At 47.5% G+C, this 13,410-nt stretch overlaps 1 protein-coding gene across 2 annotated transcripts in view; it reads left to right on the top strand.

Moving 5' to 3' along the window:
* Smyd3 (SET and MYND domain containing 3) overlaps positions 1–13,410 on the top strand; it is a 549,174-nt gene that overhangs the window by 451,863 nt on the left and 83,901 nt on the right. For both annotated transcript variants that reach the window (XM_051147983.1, XM_051147984.1), the window contains 2 exons: positions 3,089–3,176; positions 8,755–8,929. In XM_051147983.1, the coding sequence (XP_051003940.1) occupies positions 3,089–3,176; positions 8,755–8,929 (263 nt within the window). The remainder of the gene's footprint in view (positions 1–3,088; positions 3,177–8,754; positions 8,930–13,410) is intronic.

Below are 13,410 nucleotides of genomic sequence, written 5' to 3'. Positions count from 1 at the left end.
TGCTGGAATTAAAGGCATGCGCCACCACGCCCGGCCACCACCACCTTATTGCACGTGGACATAGCACAGACCAAGAACAGATAAAAGCACAGGCACATAACACTCATGTCTTTTTTTAAAAATTATTTATTTATTTTCATTGTATGTGCATTGGTGTTCTGCCTGCATGTGTGTCTGTGTGAGGGTGTCAGATCTTGGAGTTACAAACAGTTGTGAGCTGCCATGTGGGTGTTGGGAACTGAACCCGGGTCCTTTGGAAGAGCAGTCAGTGCTCTTAACCACTGAGCCATCTCTCCAGCCCAGCACTCCCATCTTACGTGCACACCATCTACCTCAGCTGCCCTTGGGATCTAGTTCTCCTGTTTTTCAGTGCCTTCATCCCCCCCCCCCCAATCCTGATACCCAGTTGATATCTTCCTACTGGTAACCCAGAGCTTATTCTCACAAGGATTGCTCTGTCCCTGGGGAGGCACGCTGAGAGGCTCCAGAAACATGGCGGTCCTCCACTTTTCCCAGCACCCACTCTTGCCATGACTCAGCATCCTGGCTAGCTCCTAAACACCATGTGGACAGTGAATGGTGGTTTGAACTCCCATCTTCTGATTGGCCTTTTTTTTTGGCAGCGCTGTCCCACAAGACATCCTGTGGGTACAAAACTGTTCAATGTGCTGTCCATCATGTGGTCATAAGCTCCTGGAATGTGGTTTAGTGCAGGTGAGGAGCTGGGCTTTTTGCCGTATCTAGTTTTAACTGACTTTGGTTGGAATAGTCACGAGTGACAAGTACCTACTGTGTTGGATAGTGTAAGGAAGTAACAACATGCTGAGCATCCCAGAGAGGCCATAGCGGGTTGATGTGCTGCAGAGTGCAGGGCATGAACACAGCCATTGGGGTTCAGACCAGGTTTAAGCTTTGCTTCCATGATTTTGTGATTTTTTTTTTTTCAAATCATTACAATTTTTCTGAATGGGGTTTCAGACTCAAAGTTTTATCCATGGAGTATGGGGCATGCAGTGGTTGGGGATGGGCAGTAGCAGACAGGTACCATGTGACCTGGCATGGAATATGGGGCATGCAGGGGTTGGGGATGGGCAGTAGCAGGCAGGTACCACGTGATGTGAAGGGGAAGAGCGCTTTATCTTGAAATTGAAACCAGACTTTCTTCCTGTTGCTTTTATCATTGCTTTCCAGTATCTTAAAGACCAAGGGACCTCACTGTCTGTCTGGGGTGGACTATACCCACTCCCCACCCATGAATACACTGGAGATGGCCTTGCCTACCTAAGAACTGTGTGAAGATGACATGGGACAGAATTGCTAACACACCCAGCACTGTCCCATGTCCCCTGTACCCAGCACTCTGCTGCACGCCGGGGGCTCATTAACAGACTAGAAATGGAAAAGACCTGCTTATGAACTAAGAGTACAGACATTTAGTAAATAATAGCCCATCCTCTTAATGGCTTTTTTTTCTTCTGTCTTTTTTTTTTTCTTTTTACATTTTAAAAAATCACTAAGATATGAAGCTTTTTTAATGTTAGATCTTTGTTTCTCCCTAATTTTTTGTGGAATCCAGGATTGGTCTGCATGAGTATAGAGGATGTGCCTTTCTTTATCTTAGCTGTGCTTATAGTCAACGCTAGGTTACTATACTATTTCCTAACAAATAGTGGCTCTTGGAAGAAACAATTTAAAAAAAATTATGTGTGCATGTGACTGTCTGTGTGTAGTTGTGCACATATGTGAGTGCTGGTGCCCTTGGAGTCCAGAAGAGGCACTGAATCACCTGGAGCTGGGGTTATAGGCGGTTGTGAGGCAACCAGCACAGGGGCTGGGACCCGAACTCAAGTCCTTTAGAAGAACAGCAAGTGTTCCTAATCACTGAGCCATCACTTCAGCCCCCAGATAGTACCTCTGTCTTAACAACCTTCTTAAAAACAGGTTTCCTGAAGTGTAATTCACTATACATCAGTGGGTGTTGGTCTCTTTATAGAGTTGCACAACCAACATCACAGTCAGTTTTTGACATGTTTATCATCCCCAAAGGAATCCTAACCATTAGCAGTCATCCCCCAGATCCCTCTAACTGTCCTAAACAACCAACAGTTCACCTTCTCTGGATTTCCCAGGGTAAGCATTTCGTATGAGTGGAATCATGTAATGTATAGTCTTTTAAAGAGTCTTTTATTATATTTTAATTTTATTTCAGTGTGTGTGTGTGTGTGTGTGTGTGTGTGTGTGTGTGTGTGTGACATTATGAAACACAGATGGAGATCAAAGGATAACTTCTAAGTGTCAGTTCTCTCCTTCCACGACGTGGGTCCCAGGGCTCGCACTCAGGACATTGGCATGGCAGCAGCCACCTTTATCCGGTTAAGTCATGTCACCATCCCTAGATGACTGGCTTCTTTTCACTCAGAATGCTTTCAAGGTTCATCTGTGCTATAGCATATACTAACACTTTGTTTATTTCCTTGTGAGAAATATGCCGTTGTACTGAGCTTTTATTGATCTGTCCATCATCAGATGATGGACATTTCAGTTGCATCCTTTTTGGCTATTATGGACTACGGATAGTTGTGCACACATTTTTGTCGAACGTCTTCTCATTTCCCGTGGGTGCCTGCCTAGGAGTAGACCTCATGAGATGACAACGCTGTTGGTAACGTGGTGTTTCAGGGCTTGCTAGACAGCAGTAATACTGACGCTCCGTCACACGTTTTCTTGCCATAAATGGTAAGGAGCACAAATAGGTCAATTGTTCGAGGAGCTGAAAAGCCCATTTTTCAAAGCCATGCCATGTGTTGTACGTACCCACCTGTGGAGCCCTTCGGCTCCTCTGCATCCCTAATGATACCTGCTGTTCTCTTTCTGTACCAAGTCAGAGCTGTGTTGCTGGGCAGGAGGTGGCATCTCCCTGTGGTTTTGAATTGAATTTCCCTAATGATTAATGACGCCGATGTGTTTGCGTGTGCTTGTAGGCCATCTGTTTGTCTTTCTTGGAGAAGTGTCCGTTCGAATCCTTTGCCCGCGTTTTAATTGGGCCATTTGTCTTTTTTTTTCCTGTCTCCCCATTTGGCCCATGCAGGACGCTGATATGCTAACGGGTGATGAGCGAATATGGAAGGAGGTCCAGGAGTCACTGAAAACAATTGAAGAGCTGAAGGCACACTGGAGTATCCTTTCACCCGTGGGACCAGCCGCACCGTTGGTCGCTGCTTTACTGGGAGCTTGGTGTCCCTGGTGCCAGGACAAAGTCAGAAAGCTCAAGTGCTACACCTTGGCCCAGCCAGCAGTGTGGGGTTTGCCAGTCTACATCATGAATAGGTCAAAGTTGAGCATGTGATGGGACTCTCTGGGATGTCCTGCTGGTGCTTTACTGTGTAAAGGGGGAAATCCCAAATCAAGGGTAGGATTCAGATAGACGGAAGCTGCGACGGAAAGCACTGTCTGTAGAGGATTCCACCTGGATACAAGCATGACGGAAATGGGGTGGGGCTGGGGGGCTGCTGGTAAGAAAGAGACTATGGAATGTGAAGAGGTCACCAAAAGGTCATCTGATGCTTTGGGTTGGTCTTATCCCAGGCACTAACAAAATCTGCAAGTAAGGTTTCCAATCTATGGTGTTGCTAGAGATCGTGAAGGATGGGGTGGATAGGAAGGTAAGTGAGTCCTCTTTTATTGACTGATATTTATTTATAGATTGAGTTTCCCTGTGTAGCCCTGGCTCTCCCAGAACTCACTCTGTACACTAGGCTGGCCTCCAACACACAGAGATCCACCTGCCTCTGCCTCCTGAGTTCTGGGATTAAAGGTCTGTGCCTCCACTACCTGGTTTGGCTCTCCTTTTAATAGTGATAGGTAATTACAGAAGTTGGTAGCATGGTGAGCTTGCGAGCAGTCTGACTGATGAGTTTACAGTTGGTTGGTAAGAAATAGCAAAGAAGGCTGCCATATGTAGGTTGCTGCATGGATTTACTAGAACAATTCATCATGGCTTTTTTTTTATATATAATGTTTGCATTTGTGTTAGATACTAGCAGATCCAGGCATCTTACTTAATGATCAAATGACACAAATGTCACTCTGGGGTGCTCTTTCTCCTCCACCCCTTGATTCGGTTCTTTGTAGGTGATGATGATGATGATAGCAGAAGAGGAACCGTAGAGCAGAGCTCAGAAGATCATTGACAGTGTAAATGGTGACAGAATTTCAGAAGGTGAACTTTGACAGGAGTGTATATGAAGTCTTCAAGAAGTTGACACATTTCCCAGCGTCCAACGGCCGCTCACAACTGTCTATAATTTCCAAGGGATCTGACACCCTCACACAGACATATGCAGTCAAAACAGCAATGCACTTAAAATAAAAAGAAAAGAAACAGAGTTAAAGCATGGCAATCTGCATAAAGCTTGGCAGCTGTGCACATGAAAGGACTCTATAGCTTTCGTAATAGCAAAATTTAATAAAGTGTACAAGTTATGTTAGAATCCCCAAAGACAACCGTGATCTTGGGCTGTAATTATAGAAATTCAGGATATAAAACAAGAAAGGCAGCAACATAGGGCCGACTGCATCTAGATCTCAGATTCGGTCTGGGGTATGGCGTATTACTAGGGCTATAGAGAAATTAAATCTATTATGAGGAATGACACAGAGTTAAGGAGGAGTTTGAAACTCCACCTGACAGTGTGATGGAAGGTACTAGAAAACAGGCAGCTCTGGGTTGACATTCATGGACTCAGAGTTGCTGTACTGCCGTGAAGTCTTGTTCTCTGTGGTCTTGTTCTCTATGCAGCAGGAGTCAGGCCACAGAGAAGCACGACGCATTTCAGTCTCATCTGGATGAGCCATAAGTGGAAACTGGCTCTGCTAGGTATTTAGCTAGTCCTAATTCACCTTGTGAAATTACAAGGCGCAGTCCGGCATTCATAGCTCTCACATAGTGAGATGGTAACGTGCAAATCACTATGTGTAATCGTTCTGATGAGTATTTCTCAAAGGCCGATACATCACATTCCAGCCCTCAGGGTGCGAGGAATGACGGGCCTTTAAGAGATGGGGCCTACTGGGAAGTCAGTGAGAGAATGCCTTCAAGGGCACCATCAGGTCCTGGTTTCTCAGCCTCTCTCTGCTCCCAGGCTTGAAATGTGAATGCTTACTGTGACACCCAGTCCCACCATTGTCATCTGGTCCCTCACTGGAGGCCAAACCAATGGGGCCCTCGGGCCTTGGACTTGAACCTCTGTGCTTTATAAAGTATTTTACATTAGATATTTCATTATAATCATACAAAACAGTAATACCATGCATATTTTGATCAAGATACTCATACAAACACAGAGGGAAGGAGAGAGGGAGGGAGGGAGGGGGAGAGAGAGGGCTGCGGTGGGGGGGGGGGGTGGAGGTGGGAGATTAAGGCTTTCCAGTGGTGGTGTTGATGACTGTGCTGGGTCTGGACAGGTAAGCTAGACTTCAGGCCAGCTATGAAGGAGAGAACCTCAGAAGGAGGTAATGTGCTCATGCACAGAAGATCACGTGGCATGCTGCTGGTGCCAGCCAGCGTGCCACACACAAGGAAAGAAAGTGCCGGCAATGAGCACAGAGTGGCTTTTTATGCAAAGCGGCCCAGAAAGACCTTAAATAGAGCAGCACAGTCAGGCGGCTGCAGACCCTGCTCTGGCATCCTGCCTTAATAAGCTGAACAAATTCCCAAGTGATTTCACTCCCTTGTCTGTCTTCCTGTCTGTCCCCACCCTCCTTTTAGACTTTAGGAGCTTTGAAAGAAAGCTCCCATCCTACCCTCAGGGGCTCTTGGGTCTGGGCTCGCACCTTACTGGGACAGCGGTTAGAGTAGACATCACAGCAGCAGGGATAAATCTGAGCAGAGACACGTCTGCGTTAACTTGGGAAGCAGCTAGTACCGTTCCTCCCACCCCGCTCCCTGGAGCACTCTACATTGGGAAGCTTTGCCTTGTTTGCCAGGAGACAGTTGCCAATATTTTAGAGGGAAGTTGGCACAGAATCCTTTCCTGCTTGGTGTTTGTGTGTGTGTGTGTGTGTGTGTGTGTGTGTGTGTGTGTGTGTGTGTGTGTGTGTGTGTGTGTGTGTGTGTCCCCGTCCTACAAGTGGGTACAGAATATCACATCTGGTGTGGCATCCCACCTCAGTGCCTCAATGAGGCAGAGAGCACACTATGGAAATGAGTAGACAAATAACAATGGGGATCCAGCAAGCGATGTTCCAGTATGGCTCAAGCCTTGCCACAGAAATGTCTGGCATTGTGTAAGAGGCAGCCATGCCTCCTGACAGTCTGTCAAATAGCTAATCCTGGAATGAAAAGCCACAGAGGTTAGCACGGCAATCTGTTTCAAAATCAGTGTATTGCCTAAGAAAACCCGCTTCCCCCCACCTCTGGGGGATTCGTTCAGCAAACTTGAAACATCCATGTCACATGAACACAAAAGAAAATCACCAACTGTCAATAACTTCAAATCACTGTCTTCGGTACGTGAACCTCTTCTGGGATCGGAGCCAGGACACACCCTAAGAGGTGACATAAAGGGCCCTCAACCTGAAATTCTCTCCAAGGATGTGTTGTTCTGTAGTAAGGTGTTTGTACCTCAGCCGTGAGGAACCGTCTCTCCTGGGAGGCTCGTAGCTTGCCCGCTCCCAGGTGTGGTTTGGTTGGTAGGAGGACTCGCTGGTGTTTTGGAAGCAGTGTTCTGCAGCCATGGCAGTGAGAAGCAAATTCCTGCCGGGGAGAGGAGTGCAGGAACTTTGCACTCATGGGCTGTCTGTTCAGGGTGTGGCTTGCTGTGTTAGGACACTGATGGAGAAGGCTTGAGTCAGGGTTTAGGGGACGTGCATGGAACTCAGAGTTGTGAAGAGAAGGTTTCTTCCATCCTCTCCTTTCAACCTGTCAGGCTTGGGGTGACAGGAAGGCAAGAGAAGGGTGCCCCCATCTCTGCCAAGTGCTTTACGTGCCCCAGTAAGCTTTCCAGCCATTACCTATGACTCCAGAACTCTACCCAGCTCATGAGAGGGCACAAAAAGATTTTCCCTGCTTTCAGACACATTGTCTTATTTGATTTTTACTGAGGCGGGCATGTGTTATAGTTTCGGCCTACCTCACAGCACTTGACTCTCTCAAAGCTCCAGCTCTGACAGAGGGCAGAACTAGCTTACGTCTGAGCTGAGCTTTAATGGACAAGGAAGGTCTATACTGTTTCTTCTATAATTGGAATCTTCAAGTACTTTTTCCTAAGTGGAATTCTAACATCAAAGCAGAATAGTATAGAACTGCAATGGGGCTGGGAGGTGCAGGGGGACAGTCTTAGCACAACAGGGTAGCGGAGAAGCCGTGTGATGACCACCCCGTTGGGTCCCTCAAATGTTCCTTCAGTTAGGTGGTGGCTGAAGGCCCATGTCCTCAGTCCTCCAGCTGCCTCTATAAGAGGATGGGGACGTCAGTCTATAAAGGTGAGATTAAAAACTAGGCTTGGGGCCAGATGGCTTAGTGGAGCCAGTGCTGAGGCTACCCTGAGTAGCATGGTGCAACTCACGGGGACTGGAATATCACACTGAGGCCCCATGAAGTTAATTACTGACCTCATTGGCACAAGATTAATTAGAAGGTCAGAAGTACTGGAAGGTGGGTCTTCTTGCCTTTTTTTGTTTGTTTTTGTTTTTCGAGACAGGGTTTCTCTGTGTAGCCTTGGCTGTCCTAGACTCACTTTGCAGACCAAGCTGGCCTCAAACTCACAGCGATCTGCCTGCCTCTGCCTCTGCCTCCTGAGGGCTGGGATTAAAGGCATAAGTCTTCATGCCCTGCCTCTTCTTGCTTTTTTTAAGACATCATTTTCCCTTGCTCATGGTGCACTTACATAAACCCTTCCTTCCTTCCTTCCTTCCTTCCTTCCTTCCTTCCTTCCTTTCTTCCTTCCTTTCTTCTTCCCTCCCTCCCTCCCTCCCTCCCTTAATTTCTTTCTGTTGTGTTTTGAGACAGTATCTCTCTATGTAGTCCTAGCTGTCCTGGAACTCGTTCTGTAGACCACACTGGCCTCAAACTCACAAAGATCCATCTGCCTCTGCCTGCAAAGTGCTGGGATTTACAGGTGTGTATCACCACACCCAGCCTTTAGTACTTTGCTTCAGGGTTTGGATTTAAAGTAAGAACACATCTCTTCAGTTAGGTATAGGTCTGGGTCACTTTGTTTTATATAATAAACAAGTGCATTTCTTCATGTGGCTGCACCCGCTGCAGGCCTGTGCACTGGTGGGGGTTGGGCTCTATACATGCCCAGGACTCAAATGAGCCAGAAGCAAACACAGGCTTGTCCTTCCTCAGAAGGGAGTCTCTCTTTTAAACAGAAGCAGTTCCACAGTAAATAATTTGAAGCTGAACTAAAACTCTAGTCCACTTTAATAAGCACCTTCATTACTTTCTCAACTATGTTGAACGAGGGAACGTGTAGAATTGTGAAGACGGAGTAATTCTTTGGGAGTTTTAATTCTCTTAGAGTACAGACTGGGCGACAGGATGGCTTGTTAAGGTAAATAGAATTTACTTCGCTGAGATGCCACTTGAGTGTGTTTTTGTCTCTCAAGTGTGTTTCCGGGCAGCTCATCTGTGTAAAATAATGGGCGCCTCCTCCCTCCGATGCCTGGAAGCTCTTTAGCCTCTCAGACATCTCTGCTCACTTCTGTGTTTTCTTGATGAAGACAATGACTCCTTAACTGAGTTACTAACAGAGTGGGAGCAGGTTCTGGCCCTGTGCCAGGCGATCCTGAACAGCAACTCTGAGCAGCTTCCCGACATGAACGTCTACCAGCTGAAGGTGCTCGACTGCGCCATGGATGCCTGCATCAACCTGGGGATGCTAGAGGAGGCCCTGTTCTACGCCATGCGCACCATGGAGCCGTACCGGTGAGTGCAAGGCAGGGCTGAGGCACAGCTGTCAGCACTGCTGCCACGGAACAGGACAGGGCTGCCATTGATAAGTGATTCTGACCCTACTATCTTAGAGCCAGTGTTCCCGTTGGCTTTCAGCGTGGGAAACCAAACCTTGTTTCATCACACGTTCACCAGTCATCGACAAAGCTGTTTCCGGGTTCCTGGCACCGTGCTTGTTCGGAAATTAATTAGATACTGTTGCTATGTGAACGGGTGGACTATGATACAGTGTGAGGCTTGCAGTGACAAGGGCAAGCAGGGAGGGGGCAAAGAGGAGCACATGAGCTAGTCCTCTCTTTGGACAGCTGGTGCAGGTGAGGGAGGTGGATGTGGTTCTTTTTGACTGGTTTACAGTAGTGGTGGGTCTCTTCTGATTGTCGGAATTGATGGCTGTCAAGGTGCTTGGATGCAGACCCATATAACCATCTTGTGACCAGGGGAGACAATGGGCTGTCTCCAAGAGGTCATTGCATCAGAGAAGAAACTATTGGTGACCTATGGGTAATTCATTCCTCTGTGTGTGTGTGTGTGTGTGTGTGTGTGTGTGTGTGTGTGTGTGTGTGTGTGTCTGTGTGTGGGGGGGGGCCTGTGTGTGTGTCTGTGTGTGTGTGTGTGTGTGTTTGTGTTTGCTCCTATGTGGAGGCACTTTGAGGGGAAAGGGAGGTTGAAATCAAAAGCTAAAAGTTTGGCAGTGCTGGCTGTGAGGCTCCAGCTTTCCCTGGGCTGAGAACAAGCCAGTATGGAGAATGCAGAGCAGATGAAAAACCTGAGACTAGAGTTCCCCAGTGCCCAGCACAGGGCAAGGTTGCCACGAAGAAGACTGAATACATTGATCATAAAGGGGACAGTGTCTGTGGCGCCGGACACCATTCCTAGAAACTGTAAATGTCTCCGTTCTGCAGATGATGCAACCACAGCCCAGGCAAAGAGGGCGAAGCACAGGGAAAATCCAGGTCTAGACCCATGGGACGTGGGACAACAGGCACAGGGAGTGGTTCTAAGTGAAGCAGGCGGGGCACTGCCTGTCTCCACTGGAGGGGAGCCTCCGGTGACAGACAGCGGGGAGGAGAGATTGCCAGCATCTGCCAATCAAGAAGAGAAGCAGGTTTAGGATCAAGGGTGTGGGGATTGAGTGACCCTCAATCGACAGGCAGACCTGGACCAGAACTAGATGTGGGCTTTGAGGTGCCTGATGATAGCCAAGGCCCCACAGGCAGGTAGATGTCAGAGACTCACAAGCCCAGCCTGTGGCACCAGACGTAAGGGTGTTTCCAGACTTTGGCAGGTGGCTGCTTTTGTTCCCTTGTGGTGAACAGCTTTGGGACCGTCTGAGTCAGCTTTAATCTAACATGTAAGATACTGCCTGGAGGGCTGAGCCCGGAGACTTTCCCATGAGCGGTGGAATGTCTGTTCAGGGTGAGGAATCTTGTGGGTTTTCTGAAAGTATGAATCGAACACAGAAAGATAAGGCCGCTCTCTCAGAGCCTTACTGGGTGTTGACATGGCAAGCCGACTGTGATGGTTGGCACAGTCTCCGAAGGCTGGGGCCTGGCCTCAGCAGCCCAGAACACAGGCGGCGCAGTGAATGGATGGACTCAGGCCAGGAGCTGCAGACTGAGAAATTCTGCCTTTCTCCAAGGCCTGGTGGCAGCACTGCCCCCACTCCCTCCCAGGGATAGTCTTTGAAGCAGATTCTTACCCCATTGTCCCGTTCTCTTTGCCATCCAGGCTGCCCTGCTGGGGCCATCATGAAACAGCTGTTTAAATTTGCCCTACCAGAAACCTCTAGCTATCCTGGATGCATTTTGAATCATCTTTTGTACACACATGCAGAGACTTCTGCATTGACCTAGCCCTAGTTAGCTGGCAGTTTGACTGACCGACACTTGAGTCAGACAGAAGCTTGCTGCATAGGCGAAGCCAAGTCCTCCACAGCATCCTTCCTTGTGTGTGAGAAACTTTTGGTTATATTTTCATGGTGTTGGCCAGTCACAGGTTCCCTGGCCTACATCAGTCCTCTATAGGGCTCTATAAGGGACTGCTTTGCAGCATGCTGTAGTGTCCCATGTTCAGTGAACAGGACTCGTGCCATTTGCCATCGTTGGCACTGTAGAGCAAAGATGATGAACAGCTAAGAGAAACAGGAACACACATTGCCCTTTTCCTTTTAGCTCAGGACCAGTGAAAATAGGGAGCACAGGCCAACAGGTGAGATACCCCACAAGCCCCCTGACAGCCTTGGAACAGGAAGGGGATGAGAAGGTGGTGATAGTTTTCATGTGCCATCCATCACCTGCACAGTGGCCTGCTGCTGCCCTTGCTAGGCCTTCACTCCCATTTAGCCAAGGACACGGCCAGTTAGCTAGGCCTGGGTTACTGAGCAGTGACTGGATTGTCATCCGCAGGAATAATTTGACAATGTCAATCTGCTATTTGCTGTGCCTGGATTGAGGTCAAGTCTCTAGTGAGCATTTTGTCATTCGTGACCTTGGGGAGCTTTAACTGCTGACCTTGGAGGACAGTGTGTCCAGATCCCATTTTTAGCCAGTGCACTGCTTTCAACCCCTATTTTTACTCAATAGATCTTACTTAACTTTATGGTGCAATTTAATACAGGCCTTTTTTTTTTTTTTTTTTAAATTAAATCTTCCACACGGCAAGTTGGGAATACAACAGAAAGTCTAGGTCAGCTCCTAAGTATGTGTAGCTCACCCTTTTAATAGATATATAGCATGTCATCTCAGAATTGTGCCATGATCTTCTGTTCAGTTTGCTCACTGTGTCAAACAACGCCACGATTCATATTAGACCATTTGATTCTTCTCTGTGTGATGATGTGGTCGGACCCACATAGCATATCTGTACAAATTCCTAACTGCTTGACTGTTCCACCATGAGGCATACTTAGTTTAGATTTGGATAGCTGTCACCAAATTGTGCTCTGCCACCACAATCTCACGTTGTCCTCAAGGGAGTATGGGAAAGGATGACTCTGTTCTGCTGTTGTTGCTGTTGCTGCTGCTGCTGCTGTTGTTGTTCCTGAACTAAATTTATTTCAAAACCTATCAGGGCCTTCTCCTTCTTCATCTCCTTAATCAAAGCCTGAGGGTGAGATTTGTTGATATTCATTTTGTTCATAAATAGTACTTTTGTGGCACTGGAAATGACACTGTGTGAGTTACCTGGGGGAAATGCAGAGCAGGAACAATAAAGAGAACACTCAAGCTCTCGGTGCAGATGTCCAGGTCCTGTGCGAGAAAGGAAGTCCTCCAGGGAAAGGAAGTCCTCCAGGGAAAGGAAGTCCTCCAGGGAAAGGAAGTCCTCCAGGGAAAGGAAGTCTGCCAGGGAAAGAAAGCCGAGAGAGCAAGATTCTGGTTCAGATAGGTGTCTGTACCTCCTGGTCAGTAAAAATAGTGTTGGCAAGAGATGTACAGTACAGCTGAGGGTTGGTGGCTGTGATGTATGTGTCTACAAATCATGTGTTTGTGACTCAAAGAGTGCTGAAATTCTATAGCTGGGGCACCACTGTCCATTTAATTAGTCATTTTGTGACTTCTTATGTGGAAGCTTTTGGCAAATTGAGAAGTTGATAAAATGTAAGGTTTTACCACACCAGAACCTTCTACTATTGCTCTCCAGCTGGCTTCCCCCCACCCCCAGAAGGCTTGTAATTGGTCTTTTGTGGTGCTTGTCATCAGTCAATAGGACTTTAGGACAGACGCCAGAAGAATATGCCAAGTGCACATTGCAGCAATGGAGACCTGGGTAGGTGACAGATACAGTCAGACCCCTGAGCTTAAATCCCAAGAGCTTCCATGTCACACAAGGTCAGTGTCTGAGGATGCTTGTGTCGGGGTCTGTCACTGAAGCTCACTTCCCGGGCTCAAGTGAGGTTCTTGGCTGTCACACCTAGTTTAGAACCTTCGAATCCAGACTCACAGGTTAGAAATGCAGAACCATCAAGCCATAACTCTACACAGAAATGGTGCCCAAATGTCCCTGGGCACGTGGTTCCCTCACTGTGCTCACTGTTTGTCTTCCATGGTAAACTTGAGAGAATGGCTCATCTGTCAGTGAACATACATTTTATTCTCCACTTACTGATGTAGGTGATTATCCTTTATCTGTCTAATCGCTTTTCCCCCCATTACAGTGTCTTTGGCAGGACCTCTGTACCAATTTTAAGCTTGCTCTGTGTGTGTTTGTGTGTGTGTGTGTGTGTGTGTGTGTGTGTGTGTGTGTGTGTGTGTGTGTGTGTGTGTGTAAATGCTGGTCAGCAGTCATCTGCTTTTCATTTTTGGGTTTTTCCAAGAGATCAGTTCTCTGAGAGCCTGAGCATCTGACTAGACCAAAGAAGGCCTGACCACTGATGGATGTGATTTTCTCTTTGCATCAAGTACGTGTGTTTCCTGTGATTCATTGACTGATCTTAACATCTCATTCATTGCTCTGTC

The sequence above is a fragment of the Acomys russatus genome, chromosome 6, assembly GCF_903995435.1.
Source record: "Acomys russatus chromosome 6, mAcoRus1.1, whole genome shotgun sequence".
NCBI classification, from domain to species: Eukaryota; Metazoa; Chordata; class Mammalia; order Rodentia; family Muridae; genus Acomys; species Acomys russatus.
Note: the sequence above shows the minus strand (reverse complement) of the source record. Positions and strands in the feature narration are given on the sequence as shown.